We start from the raw sequence: 23,736 nt of genomic DNA, 5'->3' as shown, positions 1-23,736 counted from the left end.
TGGGAGAAGTGGGGGCAAGTGAGGTCTCACCCGTGACCCTCAACTGGACCTCACATGGCAGGGAGATCCATCCAGCCTCACTTCTTGAGCTTCTCCTCCAGCTGCTGCTTGTCATTCTCCAGATCCATGATGTTCTCCTGGGTCAGCTTCAGGTCACCTTCCAGCTTCCTCTTGGCCCGTTCCAGGTCCATTCGGATCTTCTTCTCCTGCTCCAGGGAGCCTTCGAGCTGTGCAGGAACACAGAAATGGGGAGAAACCTCAAGTTCTGCTCATCTTCGCCCCAGACGTTCCTCAGCAGGGCCTGGGGTGGGACCAGCCACACTCACGTCGTCCACTTGCTGTTCCAGCTTGACTTTGCCCTTAGTCAAGGTGTTGACCTTGTCTTCCTCGGCCTGCAGGTCGTCCAGCGTCTGCTGGTGGGACTCCTGCAGAGCCTTCTTCTCCTTGGCCAGCTTGGCGATGGTCTCGTCCAGCCCCGCCATCTCCTCTGTGAGGTTCTTGACCTGCAGGAGAAGTGTCCGGCCTCCAGCTCAGTGCCGGGGTGGGGCAGAGCTGGGGGAGGTTGATGTTCACCTCATCCGAAGAGGTTGTTTCAATGCAGGAGAACCCAAAGGACTTTGGGTCTTCTCAATGAGCCCAACCCAACCAACGTTGGATCTTCTCAACCTGCCTTGGGTTCCTTAACCCAAGCCAGCAGATCCCACCCAGCCTTGGGTGTCCTCAATACCTCATGTCTTCTCGACCCATCTCAGCCATCCTTGATAATCTCAACCCATTCCAAACCCAACCCAACCCAATCAGTTTTACGTCTCACCAACCCAACCCAACCCAACCCAACCAGTTTTACGTCTCACCAACCCAACCCAACCCAACCCGTTTTACGTCTCACCAACCCAACCCAACCATCCTTGATCATCTCAACCCATTCCAAACCCAACCCAACCCAACCCAACCCGTTTTACATCTCACCAACCCAACCCAACCATCCTTGATCATCTCAACCCAGCCCAGCCCAACCCAACCAGTTTTACATCTCACCAACCCAACCCAACCCAACCAGTTTTACGTCTCACCAACCCAACCCAACCCAACCCAACCAGTTTTACGTCTCACCAACCCAACCCAACCACCCTTGATCATCTCACCCAGCCCAGCCCAACCCAACCAGTTTCATGTCTCACCAACCTAACTCAACTCAACCCAACCCAACCCAACCCAACCAGTCTTATGTCGCACCAACCCAACGCAACCCAACCAGCCTGGAGTCTCCTCAACCCAACCCAACAAGGCTGAGCAGATTGAAGTCCCCTCACCTTGAGGCCAAGGCCTCTCCCAATCCTCACCTTGTTCTCAGTCGCGTGTTTCTCCTTCTCCACCTTGGCCAGGGTCAGCTCCAGGTCATCAATGTCCTTCTTGAGCTCCGAGCATTCGTCCTCCAGCTTCCTCTTCTTGGCTGTCAGCTCGGCGTTCATCTCCTCCTCGTCCTCCAGCCGCTCCGTCAGCTCCTTCACCTTGGCCTCCAGCTGGATCTTGTTCTTGATCAGCTGGTCACAGCGCTCCTCGGCGTCGTTCAGGTTGTCCTGCTCCTGTTTTGAGGGGGGACAGCAGGTGAAGCAGGGTTGCCCCAGGGTCTGGTGGGCGTGGTGGTCACACCTGTGATGTGGTTTTGGGCCGATCCGACTCACAGCCTGCACTTGGAGCTGGAGGTCGTTCTTCTCCTGCAGCATGGAGACCATCTTCTCCTCCAGCTCCTTCCGCCGCGACTCCGACTTCTCCAGGGCGTCCTTCAGCCGCCCGTACTCCTCCTTCATGTTCTGCTCCAGGAGACCCCGAGAAGGTCAAAGACCCTCATCCAACACCCCTCAGACCATCCTGGTGGTGGTGGTCCCACCCACCTGCATCTCCTTCTCCGTCTCCGCGCTCTTCAGCAAGGGCTTGATCTTGAAGTAGAGCTTCATCCACGGCCAGTTCTTCACCCCCATGAAGGCCCGGAGGTTCCACTGGATCACCAGCAGCGCGTCCCTGCGAGGAGGAGGAGGAGGAGGAGGAGGAGAAGGACGCAGGTGCCACCACGTGCCCAGCCAGGTGGCCAGGTGAGCAGAAGGCCCGGCCCCGTCTCACCGGCGCTCCACGATCTTCTTGAACTCGATGCGCATGAGCTGCCCCCGCGCCCGCGCCTGGATGCGCGTGATGATGCGGGACAGGCGCTCGTCACGCATCTCCTCCAGCTGGCCCAGGAGCCCTGCCTTGAAGAACACCTGAGGGGAGGGAGGAGGTGGTGGCACCACGAGGTCTGTGTCCACCTCGGGTGGTGGGAACAGAGGGAACAGAGACCGCGGGACCTCCCCACAATGCGTCCACAGGGGTTGTGGTGGGTGGAAGGATGGGGGGCAGTCTGGGTGGATGGACAGACGGACACGGGGATCATGGGACCATGAGGTCCATGTCCATCTTGGATGGTGGCACCACAGGGAACAGAGACAACAGGACCTCCCCACAGTGCATCCAAAGTAGTTGTGGTGGGTGGAATTATGGGGTGGTGTTTAGATAGATGGACAGATGGACATGTTGATGGACAGATGGACACAGGGATCATGGGACCGTGAGGTCCATGTTCACCTCGGATGGTGGCACCACAGGGAACAGAGACCATGGAATGTTCCCCTGGTGTGTCCAAAGGGGTTGTGGTGGGTGGAAGGATGGGGTGGAGTCTAATTAGATGGACAGATGGACACAGTGATCACAGGACCATGAGGTCCATGTCCATCTTGGATGTTGAAACCACTTGGAACAGAGACAACGGGATCTGACCCAGAGGGATCAAACTGGTTGTGGTGGGTGAAAGGATGGGGTAGATGGCATCTGGGTAGATGGACAGATGGACACGGTGATCACAGGACCACGAGGTCCATGTCCACCTTGGATGGTGGGACCACAGGAAAAAGGGACCACGAGATCTCACCCAGTAGGATCAAACTGGTTGTGGTGGGTGGAAGGATGGGGTAGGGGTCCAGAAGGAACAGATGGACATAGGGAGGAACAGATGGACACACGAATGGTGGGAACATGTGGTCCACTACACCTGAGGGATGGTGGGACCACAGGGAAAAGAGACCATGGGATCTTCTCATGGTGTGTCCAAAAGGGTTGTGGTGGATGGAAGAATGGGGTGGTGTTTGGGTAGATGGACATGTCGATGGACAGATGGACATGGGGATCACGGCACCACGAGGTCCATGTTCACTTTGCATGGTGGGACCACAAGGAACAGGGACCATAAGATCTCACCAGTGGGATCAAACTGGTTGTGGTGGGTGGAATTATGGGGTGGTGTCCACCTAGATGCGCACGGGGATCACGGGGACCATGAGGTTCACAGCACACGAAGGACGGTGGCACCACAGGGAACGGGCACCACGAGATCTCACCTTGGTGTGCCCAAACTTGTACTGGTTGTGGTCGATGTCGATGGAGCCCAGGAGCTTCTCGGCGCCCTTGCGGCTGTCGATGAACTGCCCCTCGGGGATGGCCGCGGGGTTCAGGATGCGGTACCTGGGGGCCACAGAGGACGTGACCCCGAGCTTGGCCCCCACGGGGTTGTCCCCCCCACCCAAGCCCTCTCCGTGTCCCCACCGCTGCCGGAAGTCCCCGTAGAGGATGCGGTTGGGGAAGCCCTTGCGGCAGATGCGGATTCCCTCCAGGACCCCGTTGCAGCGGAGCTGGTGCATGACCAGGGCGTTGTCCATCACACCTGGAGGGGGACGCAGGTGAGGGGTCAACCGCGAGCCACGCCCACGCCCCGAGCTCCAATCGCCGCCCTCGGCTCACCCGGCTCCTTCCGCTCGTTCGGGACGAGGCAGCGGACGAAGTGGGGGTGGGTGGTCTTGAGGTTGGCCATCAGCTTGTTGAGGTTCTCCTGGGGAGGAGAGGGGAGGGTGACCAATGGCAGAGCAGGGGAGGGGCTGGGGGGTGGTGGGACCACCCTCTACACCAGGCGTTGTTCTCCCCCCGCCGGGCAGCAGATCCAGAGCGGTTTCCTCACCCGGTGCAGGGCTGAGACCGTCTGGAAGGAGGAACCTTTCTTCTTGGCTCCTTTCCCCTTCCCGCTGTCGCCGCCTGCCAAGGAGAGCGGTGGGATGAGGTGGGAACGAGGACAACTCCTGTGGGAACTGTCTTCTTCACCCCGCCAACACCCACCGGAGTCTGCCCCGGCGTAGTTGGAGAAGAGGTGGGCCAAGAGCTTGAGGGCGGATTTCTGGTAGAGCCCCACCACCGTCTCGTTGAGGGGATCCTTGTTCTTCTCCAGCCAGCCCAGGATGTTGTAGTCCACGGTGCCGGCGTAGTGGGTGAGCGAGAAGTGCGCCTCGGACTTGCCCTTGACGTTCCGCGGCTTCCCGAAGTTGGCCGACTTGCCCAGGTGGTTGTCGTAGAGTTTGGACTTGAAGGTCATGTCCGAGGCCTTGGGGAACATGCACTCCTCCTCCAGGATGGACATGATCCCCATGGGCTGCGGACAAGCAGAGCTTGTTGGCCGGGAAGGACACCAGGGACAACCCAAAGGCCTCTCCTGGGGCACCTGAGGGGCTCCAGCTGGACGGACCCTCCTCCCTCAGCCCCTGGAGGCCCTGGAGGTCCTGGGGGTGGTGGCACCTTCTCGATGAGGTCGATGCAGGCCTGCAGGTCCATGCCGAAGTCGATGAACTCCCACTCGATGCCCTCCTTCTTGTACTCCTCCTGCTCCAGCACGAACATGTGGTGGTTGAAGAACTGCTGCAGCTTCTCGTTGGTGAAGTTGATGCAGAGCTGCTCGAAGCTGTTGAACTGGGGGAGGAGAGGGAGAAACAGCTGAAGGAGTCCATGGGGTCAACTCAACACCCAATGGGGCCAACTCAACACCCAACAGGACTGACTGAGTCAGTGGGGTCAACTCAACACCCAACAGGGTCAACTCAACACCCAACGGGACCAACTGAGTCCATGGGGTCAACTCAACACCCAATGGGGCTAACTGAATCCATGGGGTCAACTCAACACCCAATGGAGTCAACTCAACACCCAACAGGACTGACTGAGTCAATGGGGTCAACTCAACACCCAACAGGGTCAACTCAACACCCAACCAGGTCAACTGAGTCCATGGGGTCAACTCAACATCCAACGGGGCCAACTCAACACCCAGTGGGGCCGATTGAGTCAATCGGGTCAACCCAACACCAACAGGGCAAACTCAACACCCAATCGGGTCAACTGAGTCCATAGGGCCAACTTAGTCCATGGGGTCAACTCACCACCCAATGGGACCGACTGAGTCAACAGGGTCAACTCAACACCCAATGGGATGGAACAGGGTCAATCTGACACCCAGTGGGGTGAAGACAACATTGAATGGGACCCATGGGGTCAACTCAACATCCAACAGGGTCAAAGTGATGCCCAGCGGGGGTCAATGGGGACAACTCCACACCCAGTGGGGTCAGCAGAACATCCAATGAGATCAGTGGGCTCAACCTGAGACCCAAAGGGCTCAAAACAACACCCAGTGGGGTCAAGAGGGTCAACTCAACACCTGAAGGAGTCACTGGGATCAATGAGGTCAACGCAACACTCAGTGACGTCGACACAAAGACCCAATTCCCACCCAAGGTCACCACGAAGCTCTAGGAGATCCCCTCACCACCCAGCTGGCTCAATGCCACCCCTGCAAGGCCCAGCGCCACTGCCCCGCCTCGAGCCTCACGTCAAAGATCTCGAAGCCAGCGATGTCCAAGACGCCGATGAAGTACTGCCGCGGCTGCTTGGTGTCCAGCGAGTTGTTGATCCTCACCACCATCCAGTTGAACATCTTCTCGTAGACGGCCTTGGCCAGGGCGCCGATGGAGTAGTAGACCTGCTGGACGCTCTGCCCCTTGGTGACGTACTCGTTGCCCACCTTGACGCGCGGGTGGCACAAGCCCTTGAGCAGGTCGGCCGAGTTCAGCCCCATCAGGTAGGCGGACTTGTCGGCGTCTGTGGAGCGGGAGACACCTGGTCAGGTGCCACCTCACCCGGCGACCCCGCTCTGACCCGTCGCCCCCTCGCCCCGACCCGCCTTCGGTGCCGTCCGGCTCCGCCTGCTCCTCCCGCTGCTTCTGCTTGAACTTCATGTTGCCGAAGTGCATGATGGCCCCCGTCAGCTTGTAGACGCCGGCCTTCTCCTCGGCCGTGAAGCCCAGCACGTCAAAGGCGCTCTGGGAGGGGTGGAGGAGGTGGGGGAGGGGCCAGGTGAGGGCATGGCTTCTGGTGGTCACCACCCGTGATGGTCACCACCTGCGACGGTCACCACCTGAGGGCACCTCCCACTGTCCTCTCCGCTCGTTGGCCCAGCTGGCCAATGGGGACACGTCCAGCCATGGGTTTGTCCACTTGAAGGACTTGTCCATTAATTAATTAATTAATTAATTAATTAATTCATTCATTCATTCATCCATCCATCCATCCATGGGTTCATTTGTCTAGCTCAGGACTCATTTATTCAGGATCCATCCATCCATTTCAGAACTTCATCCATCCATCCATGGACTCATCCATCCATCCATCCATCCATCCATCCATCCATCCATCCATCCATCCATCCATCCATCTCCATACCTATGTCCATCCATCCATCCATCCATCCATCCATCCATCCATCCATCCATCCAAGGATTCACCTGTCCATGGATTCTTCCATCAATCCATTTGAGGACTTAATCCATCAATCCATGGACTCATCCACCCATTAGAGGACATTTATACTCGTGGATCCATCTGAGGACCCATCCATCCTCCATCTCTCCTTCTAAGGACTCACTGATCCATGGAAGGGTCCATCTATACATGGACTCATCCAGCCATTTGAGGACCTCTATATCCACAGATCCATCCATCCATCTCCATACCTCCATCCATCCATCCATCCATGGTCTCATCCACCCATTTGAGGACCTCTATATACACGGATCCATCCATGGACTCATTCATCCATCTCTCCATCTCTCCATGGACTCATCCATTCATCCATCCATCCATGGACTCATCCATCCATCCATCCATCCATGGACTCATCTCCCCATACCTCCATCCATCCATCCATGCACTCATGTACACATCTCTCCATACCTCCATCCATCCATCCATCCATCCATCCATGGACTCATCTCTCCATACCTCCATCCATCCATCCATGCATCCATGGACTCATCTCTCCATACCTCCATCCATCCATCCATGGACTCATTCCTCCATCTCTCCATACCTCCATCCATCCATCCATGGACTCACCCACCCATCTCCCCATACCTCCATCCATCCATCCATGCACTCATGCACACATCTCTCCATATCTCCATCCATCCATCCATCCATCCATCCATCCATCCATCCATCCGTCCGTCCGTCCGTCCGTCCGTCCGTCCGTCCATCCATCCATCCATCCATCCCTCCATCCATCCATGGACCCATCACTGCCTCCACCCCTCCCTGCTCACATCGGTTGCCAACAGCTCCTCGGCGTCGTCGATGGAGGCCACGGTCACCTCGCCCTGGGACACGTACCCGTAGTCGTAGGGGTTGGAGGTGACCAGCAGCATCTCTGGGGTGAGATGGAGACACCTCTGAGCACTCCCAATCTCCTCAAACCACCCCAAATTTCGGGGAAAGGGGGGAAGGAGAAGCCCCGAGGCCATGGTGGTGGCCCAGCTCACCCAGAAGCTCCGGCTTCTTGTTGGAGAGGATCTGGTAGAAGATGTGGTAGTTGCGCTCGGCCTTCAGCTGGAAGATGACGCGGGACTTCTCCAGGAGGTCTGTGAGGGTGGATGGGGAGAAGGTGGGTGAGGAGAGGGATGCAGAGGGAATGGTGGGGTGAGGAGAGGAACGGAGACATGGAGAGATGGGTGGAGGCATGGACATGTGGATGAGTGAAGAGATGGGTGGGTAAATGAGAAGTTGGATGGAGGTGTGAGGAGATGGAAAGATGACGAGGTGGAGGGTCAGATGGCCAGTGGGAGAAGGAGATGGATGGAATGATGGACAACAGGACAGGACAGCAGCTCATTGGATCTACCAACCATGGAGAGGGATGGATGGATGGATGGATGGATGGATGGATGGATGGATGGATGGATGGATGGATGGATGGATGGATGATGGAGAGATGGATGGGAATGGTGGGATGAGGAGATGGAGGGATGGACAACAGGACAGGACACCAGCTCATTGGATCTACCAACCATGGAGAGGGATGGATGGATGGATGGATGGATGGATGGATGGATGGATGGATGGATGATGGATGGATGGATGGATGGATGGATGGATGGATGGATGGATGGATGGATGGATGGATGGATGGATGATGGATGATGGATGGATTGATGATGGATGGATGGATGATGGATGGATGGATAGATGATGGATGGATGATGGATGGATGGATGATGGATGATGGATGGATGGATGGATGGATGGATGGATGGATGGATGGATGGATGGATGATGGATGGATGGCGGATGGATGGATGGATGGATGATGGATGGATGATGGATGGATGATGGATGATGGATGGATGGATAGATGATGGATGGATGATGGATGATGGATGGATGATGGATGGATGGATGGATGGATGGATGATGGATGGATGGATGATGGATGGATGGATGGATGGATGCATGATGGATGGATGGATGATGGATGGATGGATGGATGGATGGACGGATGGATGATGGATGGATGGATGATGCATGGATGGATGGATGGATGGATGATGGATGGATGGCTGATGGAGGGATGAGGAGATGGATGGAGGGAAGCACAACTCATGGATCCCCCAACCAGGAGGACAGATGGACATGTGGATGGATGAAGGGATGGACGGAGCCATGAGGAGATGGGAGGATGAGGAAGCGGACAGAGGGACGAGGAGGGCTCTGGACACACGGACAGCGGCCGGACATTGGCCAAGCCCTGCTCCCACCACCCTTGGCCACTCACAGGTCTCGATGTCGGCCGACGCCAACTTCCCGGTGGCCCCGAAGTGGATCCGGATGAACTTCCCCTGAAAGGGCGGTGGGGAGCCATGGGCCCTGCCCCACAGAGGCCACCCCAGAGACCCTGCCCCATAGAGGCCACCCCACAGATCCTGTCCCATAGGTCCTGCCCCACAGGCCCCACACAAAGACCCTGCCCCATAGGTGCTGTCCCATAGACCCCGTCCCCTTTACCCCTGTGATCTTCAGACCCCACCCCACAGACCCAGCCCTATGGACTCTGCCCCACAGCCCCTAACCTGTCCACCCCACCCCATAGACCCAGCCCTATAGACCCAGCCCCACAGCCCCTAACCTGTCTGCCCTATAGACCCAGACTAACCCTATAGACCCAGCCCCATAGACTCTGCCCCACAGACCCTAACCTGTCCACCCCACCCCATAGACCCAGACTAACCCTAGAGACCCTGCCCCATAGACACTGCCCCACAGCCCCTAACCTGTCCACCCCATAGACCCAGACTAACCCTAGAGACCCTGCCCCATAGACTCTGCCCCACAGCCCCTAACCTGTCCACCCCACCCCATAGACCCAGCCCTATAGACCCAGCCCCACAGACCCTAACCTGTCCACCCCACCCCACAGACACCAGCCCCACCCCACAGACTCCGCCCCACCCCACAGACTCCGCCCCACTGATGTTCTCACGGACATTGGCCCAACCCCATAGACCCCATTCCACAGGTGCTGCACCACCCAAAGCCCCATAGACTCCTCCCCCAGGCCTCACCCCACGGACCCCACCCCACTGATGTGCCCCACAGACACCAGCCCCACCTGATAGAGTCCATGATGCCCCCTGTAGACACAGGCTCCGCCCCATAGACCCCACCCCACTGATGTGCCCCACAGACACCGGCCCCAACCCATAGACTCCACCCCATAGACCCCAAAATCCGACCTCCACCCCACAGAATCCACCTATGGACTCTGCCCCATCGATGTGCCCCACAGACACCAGCCCCACCCCACACCCACAGGTTCTGCCCCACAGACTCCACCCTAAGGCCCTATTGACTCCTCCCCCGAGCCCCACCCCACAGACCCCAAAATCCAATCTCCACCTCACAGAATCCACCCACGGACCCCACCCACCCCATCGATGTGCCCCACAGACGCCTCACCCCACAGGTGCTGCCCCACCCAAAGCCCTGTTGACTCCTCCCCTGGGCCCCGCCCCACAGACCCCAAAATCCAATCTCCACCTCACAGAACCCACCCCACTGATGAGCCCCACAGACACCTCACCCCACAGGTGCTGCCCCACCCCAAGCCCTGTTGACTCCTCCCCTGAGCCCCGCCCCACAGGCCCCAAAATCCAATCTCCACCTCACAGAACCCACCCATGGACCCCACCCACCCCACTGATGAGCCCCACAGACACCTCACCCCACAGGTGCTGCCCCGCCCAAAGCCCTATTGACTCCTCCCCCAGGCCCCGCCCCACAGACCCCAAAATCCAATCTCCTCCTCACAGAACCCACCCATGGACCCCACCCCATCGATGTGCCCCACAGACCCCTCACCCCACAGGTGCTGCCCCACCCCAAGCCCTGTTGACTCCTCCCCCGGGCCCCGCCCCCCAGGCCCCGCCCCCGCCCCCAGGCCCCGCCCCACTCACGAATCGCGAGGAGTTGTCGTTGCGCACGGTCTTGGCGTTGCCGAAGGCCTCGAGCGCGGGGTTGGCCTGGATGATTTGGTCCTCCAGGGTGCCCTGGGGTGGGGGGCGACACCGCGGGTGGGTGGGCGGGGACACGGCCAGGGGGAGGTGACACCGCGGGGGGGGGCGTGGCCGGGCCCCGCCCCTTTTTTTTACCTTGCTGCTATTGGCCGCCTCCTTCTTGCGGTCGCCGATGGCGGCGATGCTGGCGAAGTATTGGATGACGCGCTTGGTGTTCACCGTTTTCCCCGCCCCCGATTCGCCGCTGGGGAGGGGGCAACGGGGTCACCGGGGGGTCACCGGGGGGTCACCTGGGGTCACCTGGGGTCACCCCACGCCTGCGGGGCGGTGTCGGGGGTGGGCACTCACGTGATGAGGATGGATTGGTTCTCGCGGTCTGTGGGGAGAGAGAGGGGCCGGGGGGTGAGGAGGGGTCTGGGGGGTCTTCAGATCTCCTCCAGGTGAGGAGCAGGTCAGGTGGGACAAAGTTCAGGAGAAGTTTGGGGTTTGGGGTTTGGGGTTCCCCAACCTCCCCAGGTGAGGAGAAGGTCAGGTGGGACAAAATTCAGAATAAGTTTGGAATTTGGGGTTCTCCAACCACCCAAGGTGAGGAGAAGGTCAGGTGGGACAAAGTTCAGGAGAAGTTTGGGGTTTGGGGTTCCCCAACCTCCCCAGGTGAGGTGGAATGAGGCTGGGGAAATGTTGAGGGGTTTGGGGTTCTCCAACTCCTCCAGGTGAGGAGCAGGTCAGGTGGGACAAAATTCAGAATAAGTTTGGAATTTGGTGTTCTCCAACCACCCAAGGTGAGGAGAAGGTCAGGTGGGACAAAGTTCAGGAGAAGTTTGGGGTTTGGGGTTCCCCATCCTCCCCAGGTGAGGAGAAGGTCAGGTGGGACAAAGTTCATGAGAGGTTGAGGGTCTGGTGTTTGGGGTTCTCCACCCTTCCAGGTGGGATGGGTCGAAACTGGGGGGAGCCATTGGGGGTCTTGGGGGTCTCCCCGCAGCCAGGTGAGTCCCAGGTCAGGTGTGACCAGACTGTGAAGATACTGGGGGTCTTGGGGCTCTCCACCCTCCCAGGTGAGGGAGATGTTAGGGTCCCAGGTGTGACCAAGGTGAGGGAGATCTTGGGGTTCTCCACCCTCCCAGGCGGGACCAAGATGAGGTGGCACCAAGGTTATGGAGACGTTGGCGCTCTCCACCCTCCCAGGTGCAGGAGATCTTGGTGTTCTCCACCCTCCCCACCTGAGCTATCTCAAAACCGCGAGGACCCACGGGGACCCTTGGACCTGCCCTGGCGCCCAGGTGTCCCCAGGTGTCCCCAGGTGCTCCCCGGGCCCGTTCTGGGGGTCCCACCTGTCAGCATGTACTGGTAGGCGTTGTCGGAGATGGAGAAGATGTGCGGGGGGACCTCGTTGCGCTTCTTGCCCCGGTAGGCGGCCACCACTTGCGGGTCATAGACCGGCAGCCACTTGTAGGGGTTGACGGTGACGCAGAACAGCCCCGAGTAGGTCTGGGGGCACAAACGGGGGGCTCGGGGTGGGGGGACACCAACCCCAACCGGGGCGCGGGGATGGGTGGGGAGGGGGGTTTGGGGGGCATCAAGGATGGGACACTGGAGGGTCTGGGGGAGGTTCGGGGCTCCTGGGGGTCCAAGGATTGGAGATTTTGGGTCTGGGGGAGGTTCAGGGCTCCTGGGGGTCCAAGGATTGGAGATTTTGGGTCTGGGGGAGGTTTAAGGTGGCTGGGTGGGGTCAAGGATGGGACACTGGAGGGTCTGGAGGGGGTTCAGGGCTCCTGGGGGGCCAAGGTTTGGAGATTTTGGGTCTGGGGCTCCTGGGGGTCCAAGGTTTGGAGGTTTTGGGTCTGGAGGGGGTTCAGGGCTCCTGGGGGGCCAAGGTTTGGAGATTTTGGGTCTGGAGGTCCAAGGTTTGGAGATTTTGGGTCTGGGGGTTCTGGAGGTCCAAGGATTGGAGATTTTGGGTGTGGGGGTCCAAGGATTGGAGATTTTGGGTGTGGGGGTCCAAGGATTGGAGATTTTGGGTCTGGTGGAGCTTCAGGGGTGCTGAAGGTCCAGGGTTTGGAGATTTTGGGTCTGGGGGTCCAAAGATTGGAGATTTTGGGTCTGGGGGAGGTTTAAGGTGGCTGGGTGGGGTCAAGGATGGGACACTGGAGGGTCTGGGGGAGGTTCGGGGCTCCTGGGGGTCCAAGGATTGGAGATTTTGGGTCTGGGGGTCCTGGGGGTCCAAGGATTGGACATTTTGGGTCTGGGGGAGGTTTAAGGTGGCTGGGTGGGGTCAAGGGTGGGACACTGGAGGGTCTGGAGGGGGTTCAGGGCTCCTGGGGGTCCAAGGATTGGACATTTTGGGTCTGGGGGTCCTGGGGGTCCAAGGATTGGAGATTTTGGGTCTGGGGGAGGTTTAAGGTGGCTGGGTGGGGTCAAGGATGGGACACTGGAGGATCTGGAGGGGGTTCAGGGCTCCTGGGGGTCCAAGGATTGGACATTTTGGGTCTGGGGGAGGTTCGGGGCTCCTGGGGGTCCAAGGATTGGAGATTTCGGGTCTGGGGGTCCTGGAGGTCCAAGGTTTGGAGGTTTTGGGTCTGGGGGTCCAAAGATTGGAGATTTTGGGTCTGGGGGCTCAAGGTTTTGGGGGTCCAAGGATTGGAGATTTTGGGTGTGGGGGTCCAAGGATTGGAGATTTTGGGTCTGGGGGTCCAAGGTTTGGAGATTTTGGGTCTGGGGGTCCTGGGGGTCCAAGAACTGGAGATTTTGGGTCTGGGGTTCCAAGGATTGGAGATTTTGGGTCTGGTGGAGGTTCAGGGGTGCTGGGGGTCCAGGAATTGGAGATTTTGGGTCTGGGGGTTTGGGGGTTCCAAGGTTTGGAGATTTTGGGTCTGGGGGTCCAAGGATTGGAGATTTTGGGTCTGGGAGTCCAAGGATTGGAGATTTTGGGTCTGGGGGTCCAAGGATTGGACATTTTGGGTCTGGGGGAGGTTCGGGGCTCCTGGAGGTCCAAGGTTTGGAGATTTTGGGTCTGGGGGTCCAAGGTTTGGAGATTTTGGGTCTGGGGGTGTTCAGGGCAAACAGGGATGGGACATTTGGGATCTGGGTGGCTCTGGAGATGCCTCCCCCACCCCAATTCCAGGTTCCTCAAGGACCCCCAGGAGCTCCCACCTGGTTCCAGCCCCCTCCCAAGCTTTGGGGCAGGGTCCCCCCTGTTCCTTCACCCATTTTTGGCGTTCCTTCCCCATTTTTGATGTTTTCCCCCATTTTTGATGTTTCCTCTCCCATTTTTGAGGTTCCCTCTCCCATTTTTGTGGTTCCCCACCCCATTTTTGAGGTTCTCCCCGCATTTTTGAGGTTCTCGCCCCATTTTTGATGTTCCTCTCCATTTTTGACGTTCCCTCTCCCATTTTTGAGGTTCCCCACCCCATTTTTGAGGTTCCCCACCCCATTTTTGAGGTTCCCCACCCCATTTTTAACGTTCTCCACCCCATTTTTCAAATCCTTCCCCCATTTTTGAGGTTCCCCACCCCATTTTTGATGTTCCCCACCCCATTTTTGAGGTTCTCCCCATTTTTGAGGTTCTCCCCCCATTTTTGCTGTCCCCCCCCATTTTTGATGTTCTCCCCTCCCATTTTTGAGTCCCCCTCCCCATTTTTGAGGTTCTCCCCCCCCATTTTTGAGGTCCCCCTCCCCATTTTTGAGGTTCCTCCCCCCCATTTTCGGGGTCCCCCTGCCCATTTCTGGGGTCTCACGTAGATCATCCAGGCCGCGTAGCGCTCCTTGAGGTTGAAGAGCACGGCGGGCTCGTGCAGGAACGTCAGCATGGCCATGTCCTCGATCTTGTCGAACTTGGGCGGGTTCTGCTGGTGGACGTCGCCCTCCTTGACCGTCACCGTCTGGGGGACACCAGGGTGGTCAGTGGTGACCCCACAGCGTCACCGGTGTCACCTCGCCCGGCTTGGTGTCCACGGTGATGTCCCCTCTCCTCTAGGAGCTCCACCACGAGCCCCACCGTGATCCATCTGGGGTCTCCTTGAGGTCACCATGACCCACCTGGTGTCACCTCTGCCGGCTTGGTGTCCTTGGTGGCGTCTCCATCAATGTCCCATCGAGACCCCTGTGACTGCCACGTGTCCCCAAGCCCCTCATGACCCCCCTGGTGTCACCTCTGCCGGCCTGGTGTCCATGGTGGCGTCTCCATCAACGTCCCATTGAGAGCCCTGTGACCCTCCCCATGTCCCTGAGTCCCCCATGTCCCCAAGGTCCCCATGTCCCCAAGGTCTCCATGACCCCCGTGGTGTCACCTCTTCCAGCTCTTCTCCATGGTGGCATCTCCCCTGTGTCCCATTGAGACCCCCGTGTCCCCAAGCCCCCATGTCCCCCCAGTGTCACCTCTCCGAGCTCGGTCTCCACAGTGGCATCTCCCCAGTGTCCCATTGAGACCCCCGTGTCCCCAAGCCCCCCATGGTGTCACCTCTCCGAGCTCGGTCTCCACAATGGCATCTCCCCAATGTCCCACTGAGACCCCTGTGACCACCACCCACATGTTCCAAGCCCCCTGTGATGCTCTCCATGTCCCCAAGCCCCCCATGTCCCCTCTCCGAGCTCGGTCTCCACAGCGACATCTCCCCAATGTCCCATTGAGACCCCCGTGTCCCCAAGCCCCTCATGGTGTCACCTCTCCGAGCTCGGTCTCCATTTTGGCATCTCCGCAATGTCCCATTGAGACCCCCGTGTCCCCAAGCCCCCCGTGTCCCCCCCATGGTGTCACCTCTCTGAGCTCAGTCTCCATTTTGACATCTCCCCAATGTCCCACTGAGACCCCCGTGTCCCCAAGCCCCCCGTGTGCCCCCGGTGTCACCTCTCCGAGCTCGGTCTCCACGGTGGCATCTCCCCAGTGTCCCATTGAGACCCCCATGTCCCCAAGCCCCCCGTGTCCCCTCCATGTCACCTCTCCCATCTTGATCTCCACAGTGGCATCTCCCCAATGTCCCATTGAGACCCCTGTGACTGCCACATGTCCCCAAGCCCCTCATGACCCTCCTGGTGTCACCTCTCCCAGCTTGGTGTCCACGGTGGCATCTCCCCTGTGTCCCATTGAGAGCCCTGTGACCTCCCATGTCCCCAAGCCCCCCATGTCCCCCAATGTCACCTCTCCGAGCTCGGTCTCCACGGTGGCATCTCCCCAATGTCCCACTGAGACCCCTGTGACCACCACTCACATGTTCCAAGCCCCCTGTGATGCTCTCCATGTCCCCAAGCCCCCCATGTCCCCTCTCCGAGCTCGGTCTCCATTTTGGCATCTCCGCAATGTCCCACTGAGACCCCCGTGTCCCCAAGCCCCCCGTGTCCCCCCGGTGTCACCTCTCCGAGCTCGGTCTCCATTTTGACATCTCCCCAGTGTCCCATTGAGACCCCTGTGTCCCCAAGCCCCCCATGGTGTCACCTCTCCGAGCTCGGTCTCCATGGTGGCATCTCCCCAGTGTCCCATCGAGACCCCCGTGTCCCCAAGCCCCCCGTGTCCCCAAGCCCCCCGTGTCCCCAAGCCCCCCGTGGTGTCACCTCTCCCAGCTCGGTCTCCACGGTGGCGCTGCCGCCGTGCCTCTCCAGCACGCGTCCCCGGACGAACTCGTGTCCCGCGTGGGGCACGAAGCACTCGGCGCGGGGGTCGAAGGGGCGCGTGGTGGCCGCCAGGCGCTCGCGCTCGCCCGGCCGCAGGAACGGCGCCGCCGCGCCCAGGGCCGCCAGCACCGCGTCCGCCATCGCTCCTGGGGGACAGGGACACTGTGAGGGGACGGGGATGGACCCTCATCCACCCACTGACCGTCCATGGTCACTGATGGTCACCAGCACCGCGTCCGCCATCGCTCCTGGGGGACAGTGACACTGTGAGGGGACGGGGATGGACCCTCATCCACCCACCGACCATCCATGGTCACTGATGGTCACCAGCACCGCGTCCGCCATCTATCTGAGGGGACAATGTCACTGTGGGGGACAGGGATGGACCCTCATCCACCCAGAGACCCTCCATGGTCACTGATTGTCACCAGCACCGCGTCCGCCATCGCTCCTGGGGGACAGTGACACCTGGGGATGGACCCCCACTCACCGACCCTCCATGGACCCCCATGATTGACCCTCATGGCCATTGATTGGCACCCTGTGGCCATTGATTGATCCCTGCGGTCATTGATTGACCCCCAAGGTCACTGATTGACCCCCGTGGCCATTGATTGACACCTGTGGCCATTGATTGATCCCCCTGGCCAGTGATTGACCCCCATGGTCAGTGATTGACACTCCAGGCCATTGATTGACACCCCTGGCCATTGATTGACCTTCAAGGCCATTGATTGGCACCCCTGGCCATTGATTGACACCCTGTGGCCATTGATTGACCCCCGTGGCCATTGGTTGACCCTCAAGGTCACTGACTGACCCCTGCAGTCATTGATTGACCCCCGTGGCCATTGATTGACCCCCATGGTCAGTGATTGACACTCCAGGCCATTGATTGACACCCCTGGCCATTGATTGACCCTCGCAGCCATTGATTGACCCTCGTGGCCATTGATTGACCCCCATGGTCAGTGATTGACCCTCGGAGTCATTGATTGGTTCCCACGGTCATTGATTGACCTCTGTGGTCACTGATTGACCCCCACAGTCATTGATTGACCCCTGCGGTCATTGATTGACCCTCGTAGCCGTTGATTGACCCTCAAGGCCATTGATTGACCTCTGTGACCATTGATTGACCCCCCTGGCCATTGATTGACCCCCCTGGCCACTGATTGATCCCCCTGGCCAGTGATTGACCTCTGTGACCATTGATTGACCCTCATGGTCATTGATTGACCCCCATGGTCACTGACTGACCCTCGTGGCCATTGATTGACCCCCATGGTCATTGATTGACCCTTGGAGTCATTGATTGGCTCCCACGGTCATTGATCAATCTCTGTGGTCACTGATTGACCCCCAAGTCATTGATTGACCCCTGCGGTCATTGATTGACCCCCAAGGTCACTGATTAACCCCCACAGCCATTGATTGACCTCCCTGGCCATTGGTTGACCCCCAAGGTCACTGACTGACCCCCAAGGTCACTGACTGACCCCCACGGCCATCGCTGACCCCACAGCGTCACCTGGGGGGTGACAGGGACGGACCCCCCCCCCCCCCCCCAAAGCCCCCCACCCTCACCTGGAGTCCGTGGGTCCGGTGGGTTGGGTGGAGAGATCTGGGGGGACACTGGGGGTGAGGGGCTGCACCCCACGGATCCCCATGCGCCCCACGCGCGCCCCACAGACCCCCATGCGCCCCATAGAGACCCCCATGCAGCCCACACGCCCCATAGAATGTGCGCCCCACAGCATCGCCGTGACCCCACAAACCCCACAGACCCCCCCTTGCACCCCATAGAGACCCCCATGTGCCCCACAGACCCCCATGCACCCCACACACCCCACATGTGCCCCACAGAACCGCCGTGACCCCACAGACCCCACAGACCCCCCCTTGCGCCCCATAGAGACCCCCATGCACCCCACGGACCCCCATGCGCCCCACACGCCCCATGCGCGCCCCACAGACCCCCATGCGCCCCATAGAGACCCCCATGCACCCCACAGACCCCCATGCGCCCCACACGCCCCATGTGTGCCCCACAGAACCGCCGTGACCCCACAAACCCCGCAGAGTCCCCCTTGCACCCCATAGAGACCCCCATGCACCCCACGGACCCCCATGTGCCCCACAGAACCGCCGTGACCCCACAAACCCCACAGAGTCCCCCTTGCGCCCCATAGAGACCCCCCCCATGCGTCCCAAAGACCCTCGGAGAACCCCCATAGACCCCATGCACGCCCCATAGATCCCTTACACACCCCACAGATCCCTTATACACCCCACAGATCCGCTGTGCCCCACAGATCCCCTGTGCCCCATAGATCCCCTTGTGCGCCCCATAGATCCCCTTGTGCGCCCCATAGATCCCTTATACACCCCACAGATCCCCCGTGCCCCACAGATCCCTTATACACCCCACAGATCCCCCGTGCCCCATAGATCCCTTATACACCCCACAGATCCCCTGTGCCCCACAGATCCCTTATACACCCCACAGATCCCCTGTGCCCCATAGATCCCTTATACGCCCCACAGATCCCCTATGCACCCCACAGATCCCCTGCGCCCCACAGATCCCTTATACACCCCAGAGATCCCCTGCGCCCCACAGATCCCCTGTGCCCCACAGATCCCTTATGCACCCCCACAGATCCCCTGTGCCCCATAGATCCCTTATACACCCCAGAGATCCCCTGTGCCCCACAGATCCCTTATGCACCCCACAGATCCCCTTGTGCACCCCACAGATCCCTTATACCCCCCAAAAATCCCCCGTGCCCCATAGATCCCTTATACACCCCACAGATCCCCTGTGCCCCACAGATCCCCTGTGCCCCATAGATCCCTGTGTGCCCCATAGATCCCTTATACACCCCTCACATCCCCTGTGCCCCACAGATCCTTTATGCACCCCACAGATCCCCCGTGCCCCACAGATCCCCTATGCACCCCACAGATCCCCTGTGCCCCATAGATCCCTTATACACCCCTCACATCCCCTGTGCCCCATAGATCCTTTATGCACCCCACAGATCCCCTGCACCCCACAGATCCCCCGTGCCCCATAGATCCCCTCATGCACCCCACAAATCCCCCGTGCCCCATAGATCCCCTACGCACCCCCACAGATCCCCTGTGCCCCATAGATCCCACAGGCTTCCCATGCGCCCCACAGATCCCTTATGCACCCCCTTTGTGCCCCATAGATTCCACTGTGCACCCCACAGAGCCCTGTGCACCCCACAGACCCCCTGTGCCCCACAGATCCTTTATGCACCCCCTTGTGCCCCATAGATTCCTGCACTGGCCCCCACAGATCCTTTGGCACCCCACAGAGCCCCAGTGCGCCCCACAGACCCCAGTGCACCCCACAGGCCCCACACCCGCCCCACACGCCGCTCACCCTCAGTCCGTGCCCCACAGCAGCACTGGGGCAGCCCCGCGGCCCCCACAGATTTTATGGGGCGCTGTGGGGAGGAGGAGCCGTGGGGCGGCACCCGGGGGCCGAGAAAGGAGGGGAGGGGGCGGCCCCACACTGCCCCGCCCCCCCCCCCCGTGGGGGCTCCGAGCCCCCCCCCTGTCCGCCCATAGCGCGAGTTGTGGGGTCAGGGGGTCCGAGCCCCCCCGTCCGCCCCATAGCGCGAGTTGTGGGGTCAGGGGGTCCGAACCCCCCGTGTCCGCCCCATAGCGCGAGTTGTGGGGTCAGGGGCTCCGAGCCCCCCCTGTCCGCCCCATAGCGCGAGTTGTGGGGTCAGGGGGTCCGAGCCCCCCGTGTCCGCCCCATAGCGCGAGTTGTGGGGTCAGGGGCTCCGAGCCCCCCGTGTCCGCCCCATAGCGCGAGTTGTGGGGTCAGGGGGTCCGAGCCCCCCCGTGTCCGCCCCATAGCGCGAGTTGTGGGGTCAGGGGGTCCGAGCCCCCCGTGTCCGCCCCATGGGGCGAGCTGTGGGGCAGATCCAGGTTTGGGGTGGTGCTATAGGGCAGAGCCGGAGGGGTCCCATCTCAGGGGATTCTATGGGGCAGGGACAGGGAGGTCGCTCATTTAGGGGATTCTATGGGGCAGGGGATCCCTTTTTAGGGGTTTCTATGGGGCAGGAACAGTGGCTCCCTTTGAGGGCATTCTATGGGGCAGGGGATCCTTTTTAGTGTATTCTATGGGGCAGGGGATCCCCTTTTAGGGAATTCTATGGGGCAGGGATCCCTTTGTAGGGGATTCTGTGGGGCAGGAACAGAGGGTCCCTTTTAGCGTATTCTATGGGGCAGGGGATCCCTTTGTAGGGGATTCTGTGGGGCAGGAACAGAGGGTCCCTTTTAGCGTATTCTATGGGGCAGAGGGTCCCTTTTAGGGAATTCTATGGGGCAATAACAGTGGCTCCCTTTGAGGGCATTCTATGGGGCAGGGGATCCTTTTTAGTGTATTCTATGGGGCAGCGGCTCTCTTTTAGGGCATTCTATGGGGCAGGGGATCCCTTTGTAGGGGATTCTATGGGGCAGGAACAGAGGGTACCTTTTAGGGCATTCTATGGGTCAGGGATCCCTTTTAGCGTATTCTATGGGGCAGGGGATCCCTTTTTAGGGAATTCTATGGGGCAATAACAGTGGCTCCCTTTTAGGGCATTCTATGGGGCAGGGGATCCCTTTCAGGCCGCTCTATGGGGCAGGGATCCCTTTCAGGCCGCTCTATGGGGCAGGGGATCCATTTTAGCATATTCTATGGGGCAGGGGATCCCTTTTAGAGCACTCTATGGGGCAGGGGATCCCTTTTAGGGAATTCTATGGGGCAGGGGGTCCCTGTTAGAGCATTCTATGGGGCAGGGGATCCTTTTTAGCATATTCTATGGGGCAGGGATCCTTTTTAGCATATTCTATGGGGCAGGGCTCCCTTTCAGAGCATTCTATGGGTCAGGGGTCCCTTTTAGGGAATTCTATGGGGCAGGGGATCCCTTTGTAGGGGATTCTGTGGGGCAGGAACAGTGGCTCCCTTTTAGCGTATTCTATGGGGGCAGGGGATCCTTTTTAGGGAATTCTATGGGGCAATAACAGTGGCTCCCTTTTAGGGCATTCTATGGGGCAGGGGATCCTTTTTAGTGTATTCTATGGGGCAGCGGCTCTCTTTTAGGGGCATTCTATGGGCAGGGGATCCCTTTGTAGGGGATTCTATGGGGCAGGAACAGAGGGTCCCTTTTAGGGCATTCTATGGGGCAGGGGGTCCCTTTTAGAGCACTCTGTGGGGCAGGGGATCCCTTTTAGGGAATTCTATGGGGCAGGGGATCCCTTTGTAGGGGATTCTATGGGGCAGGGGATCCCTTTCAGGCCGCTCTATGGGGCAGGGCTCCCATTTCAGGCCACTCTATGGGGCAGGGATCCCTTTCAGGCCACTCTATGGGGCAGGGATCCCTTTCAGGCCGCTCTATGGGGCAGGGGATCCTTTTTAGCATATTCTATGGGGCAGGGGATCCCTTTTAGCATATTCTATGGGGCAGGGCTCCCATTTCAGGCCGCTCTATGGGGCAGGGCTCACTTTCAGAGCATTCTATGGGGCAGGGCTCCCATTTCAGGCCGCTCTATGGGGCAGGGGATCCTTTTTAGCATATTCTATGGGGCAGGGGATCCCTTTTAGCATATTCTATGGGGCAGGGGATCCCTTTTAGAGCACTCTATGGGGCAGGGGATCCCTTTTAGGGAATTCTATGGGGCAGGGGGTCCCTGTTAGAGCATTCTATGGGGCAGGGGATCCTTTTTAGCATATTCTATGGGGCAGGGGATCCCTTTTAGCATATTCTATGGGGCAGGGCTCCCTTTCAGAGCATTCTATGGGGCAGGGGTCTCTTTCAGAGCATTCTATGGGGCAGGGCTCCCATTCCAGGCCATTCTATGGGGCAGGGCTCCATTTCAGAGCATTCTATGGGGCAGGGGTCCCTTTCAGAGCATTCTATGGGGCAGGGCTCCATTTCAGGCCGCTCTATGGGGCAGGGGGTCCCTCTTAGAGCATTCTATGGGGCAGGGCTCCCTTCCAGGCCCGTGTCCCTGCGCAGTGTCCCGGCGCGGGCGGGCGCTGACAGCCCCGCGCCTATCGCGGCTATATCGGGACACGCCGGGGGGGCTGGGGGCCCTTATCGGTGCCCGGTGGGGCCGCCGTGGGGCCGCCGTGGGGCGGGCGGGGCTGGCTCCGGGCCCGGACACGGCTCCACTTTGTCCCGGCGCCGGTGACAAAGTGTCCCCGAGAGGCGACACATTCCGGAGGGGGGGGGGGGGGGGGGACAGAGGGACACGGGGGGGGACATGGAGAGAGAGACCCCTGCCCCATAGAGAGAGACCCATAGAGAGAGACCCATAGAGAGACCCCTGACCCATAGAGAGAGACCCATAGAGAGACCCCTCTGCCCCATAGGGATCCCCATAGACCCCCCTGCCCCATAGAGACCCCGGCGCCCGTGACAAAGTGTCCCCGAGAGGCGACACATTCCGGAGGGCGGGGGGGACAGAGGGACACGGGGGGGGACATGGAGAGAGAGACCCCGGCCCCATAGAGAGAGACCCCTGCCCCATAGAGAGACCCCCCTGCCCCATAGAGAGAGACCCATAGAGACCCTGCCCCATAGAGAGACCGCCCTGCCCCATAGAGAGAGACCCATAGAGACCCCGGCCCCATAGAGACCCCGGCCCCGGTGACAAAGTGTCCCCGAGAGGCGACACATTCCGGAGGGGGGGGGACAGCGGGACACGGGGGGGGGGGGCACATGGAGAGAGACCCCTGCCCCATAGAGAGAGACCCATAGAGACCCCTGCCCCATAGAGAGACCCCTGCCCCATAGAGACCCCGGCCCCGGTGACAAAGTGTCCCCGAGAGGCGACACATTCCGGAGGGGGGGGGACAGCGACACAGCGGGACACGGGGGGGTTGGACAGAGAGAGACCCCGGCCCCATAGAAACCCCCCTGCCCCATAGAGAGACCCCTGCCCCATAGGGATCCCCATAGAGAGACCCCTGCCCCATAGAGACCCCGGCGCCGGTGACAAAGTGTCCCCGAGAGGCGACACATTCCGGAGGGGGGGGACAGAGGGACACGGGGGGGGGGGGACATGGAGAGAGAGACCCCGGCCCCATAGAGAGAGCCCTGCCCATAGAGAGAGACCCCCTGCCCATAGAGAGACCCCTCTGCCCCATAGGGATCCCCATAGAGAGACCCCTGCCCCATAGAGAGACCCCTCTGCCCCATAGGGATCCCCATAGAGGACCCCGGCCCCATAGAGAGACCCCTGCCCATAGAGAGACCCCTCTGCCCCATAGAGACCCCGGCGCCGGTGACAAAGTGTCCCGAGAGGCGACACATTCCGGAGGGGGGGGGGACAGAGGGACACGGGGGGGGGGGGA

General features: G+C 59.8%; 1 protein-coding gene across 1 annotated transcript in view; it reads right to left on the bottom strand.

Annotated features, from left to right (window-relative positions):
- Positions 1–16,493, bottom strand: part of LOC134433779 (myosin-6-like) — a 29,154-nt gene extending 12,661 nt beyond the window's left edge. Inside the window, exons 1-23 of the mRNA XM_063182490.1 lie at positions 16,293–16,493; positions 14,483–14,626; positions 12,080–12,236; positions 11,097–11,124; positions 10,884–10,992; positions 10,689–10,781; positions 9,011–9,074; positions 7,722–7,820; positions 7,506–7,609; positions 6,089–6,227; positions 5,738–6,006; positions 4,651–4,821; positions 4,194–4,507; positions 4,043–4,106; positions 3,829–3,916; positions 3,634–3,751; positions 3,429–3,552; positions 2,122–2,258; positions 1,896–2,022; positions 1,686–1,814; positions 1,344–1,586; positions 327–503; positions 82–227 (exon numbers count right to left, since the gene is read on the bottom strand). Coding sequence (XP_063038560.1) covers positions 82–227; positions 327–503; positions 1,344–1,586; positions 1,686–1,814; positions 1,896–2,022; positions 2,122–2,258; positions 3,429–3,552; positions 3,634–3,751; positions 3,829–3,916; positions 4,043–4,106; positions 4,194–4,507; positions 4,651–4,821; positions 5,738–6,006; positions 6,089–6,227; positions 7,506–7,609; positions 7,722–7,820; positions 9,011–9,074; positions 10,689–10,781; positions 10,884–10,992; positions 11,097–11,124; positions 12,080–12,236; positions 14,483–14,626; positions 16,293–16,493 — 3,245 coding nt within the window. The remainder of the gene's footprint in view (positions 1–81; positions 228–326; positions 504–1,343; positions 1,587–1,685; positions 1,815–1,895; positions 2,023–2,121; positions 2,259–3,428; positions 3,553–3,633; positions 3,752–3,828; positions 3,917–4,042; positions 4,107–4,193; positions 4,508–4,650; positions 4,822–5,737; positions 6,007–6,088; positions 6,228–7,505; positions 7,610–7,721; positions 7,821–9,010; positions 9,075–10,688; positions 10,782–10,883; positions 10,993–11,096; positions 11,125–12,079; positions 12,237–14,482; positions 14,627–16,292) is intronic.
- Positions 16,494–23,736: the final 7,243 nt, after the last annotated feature.

Source organism: Melospiza melodia, unplaced genomic scaffold, assembly GCF_035770615.1.
Source record: "Melospiza melodia melodia isolate bMelMel2 unplaced genomic scaffold, bMelMel2.pri scaffold_261, whole genome shotgun sequence".
Lineage (NCBI taxonomy): Eukaryota > Metazoa > Chordata > Aves > Passeriformes > Passerellidae > Melospiza > Melospiza melodia.
The sequence above is the reverse complement of the archived record's forward strand: the minus strand, read 5'-3'. Positions and strand labels throughout refer to the sequence as shown.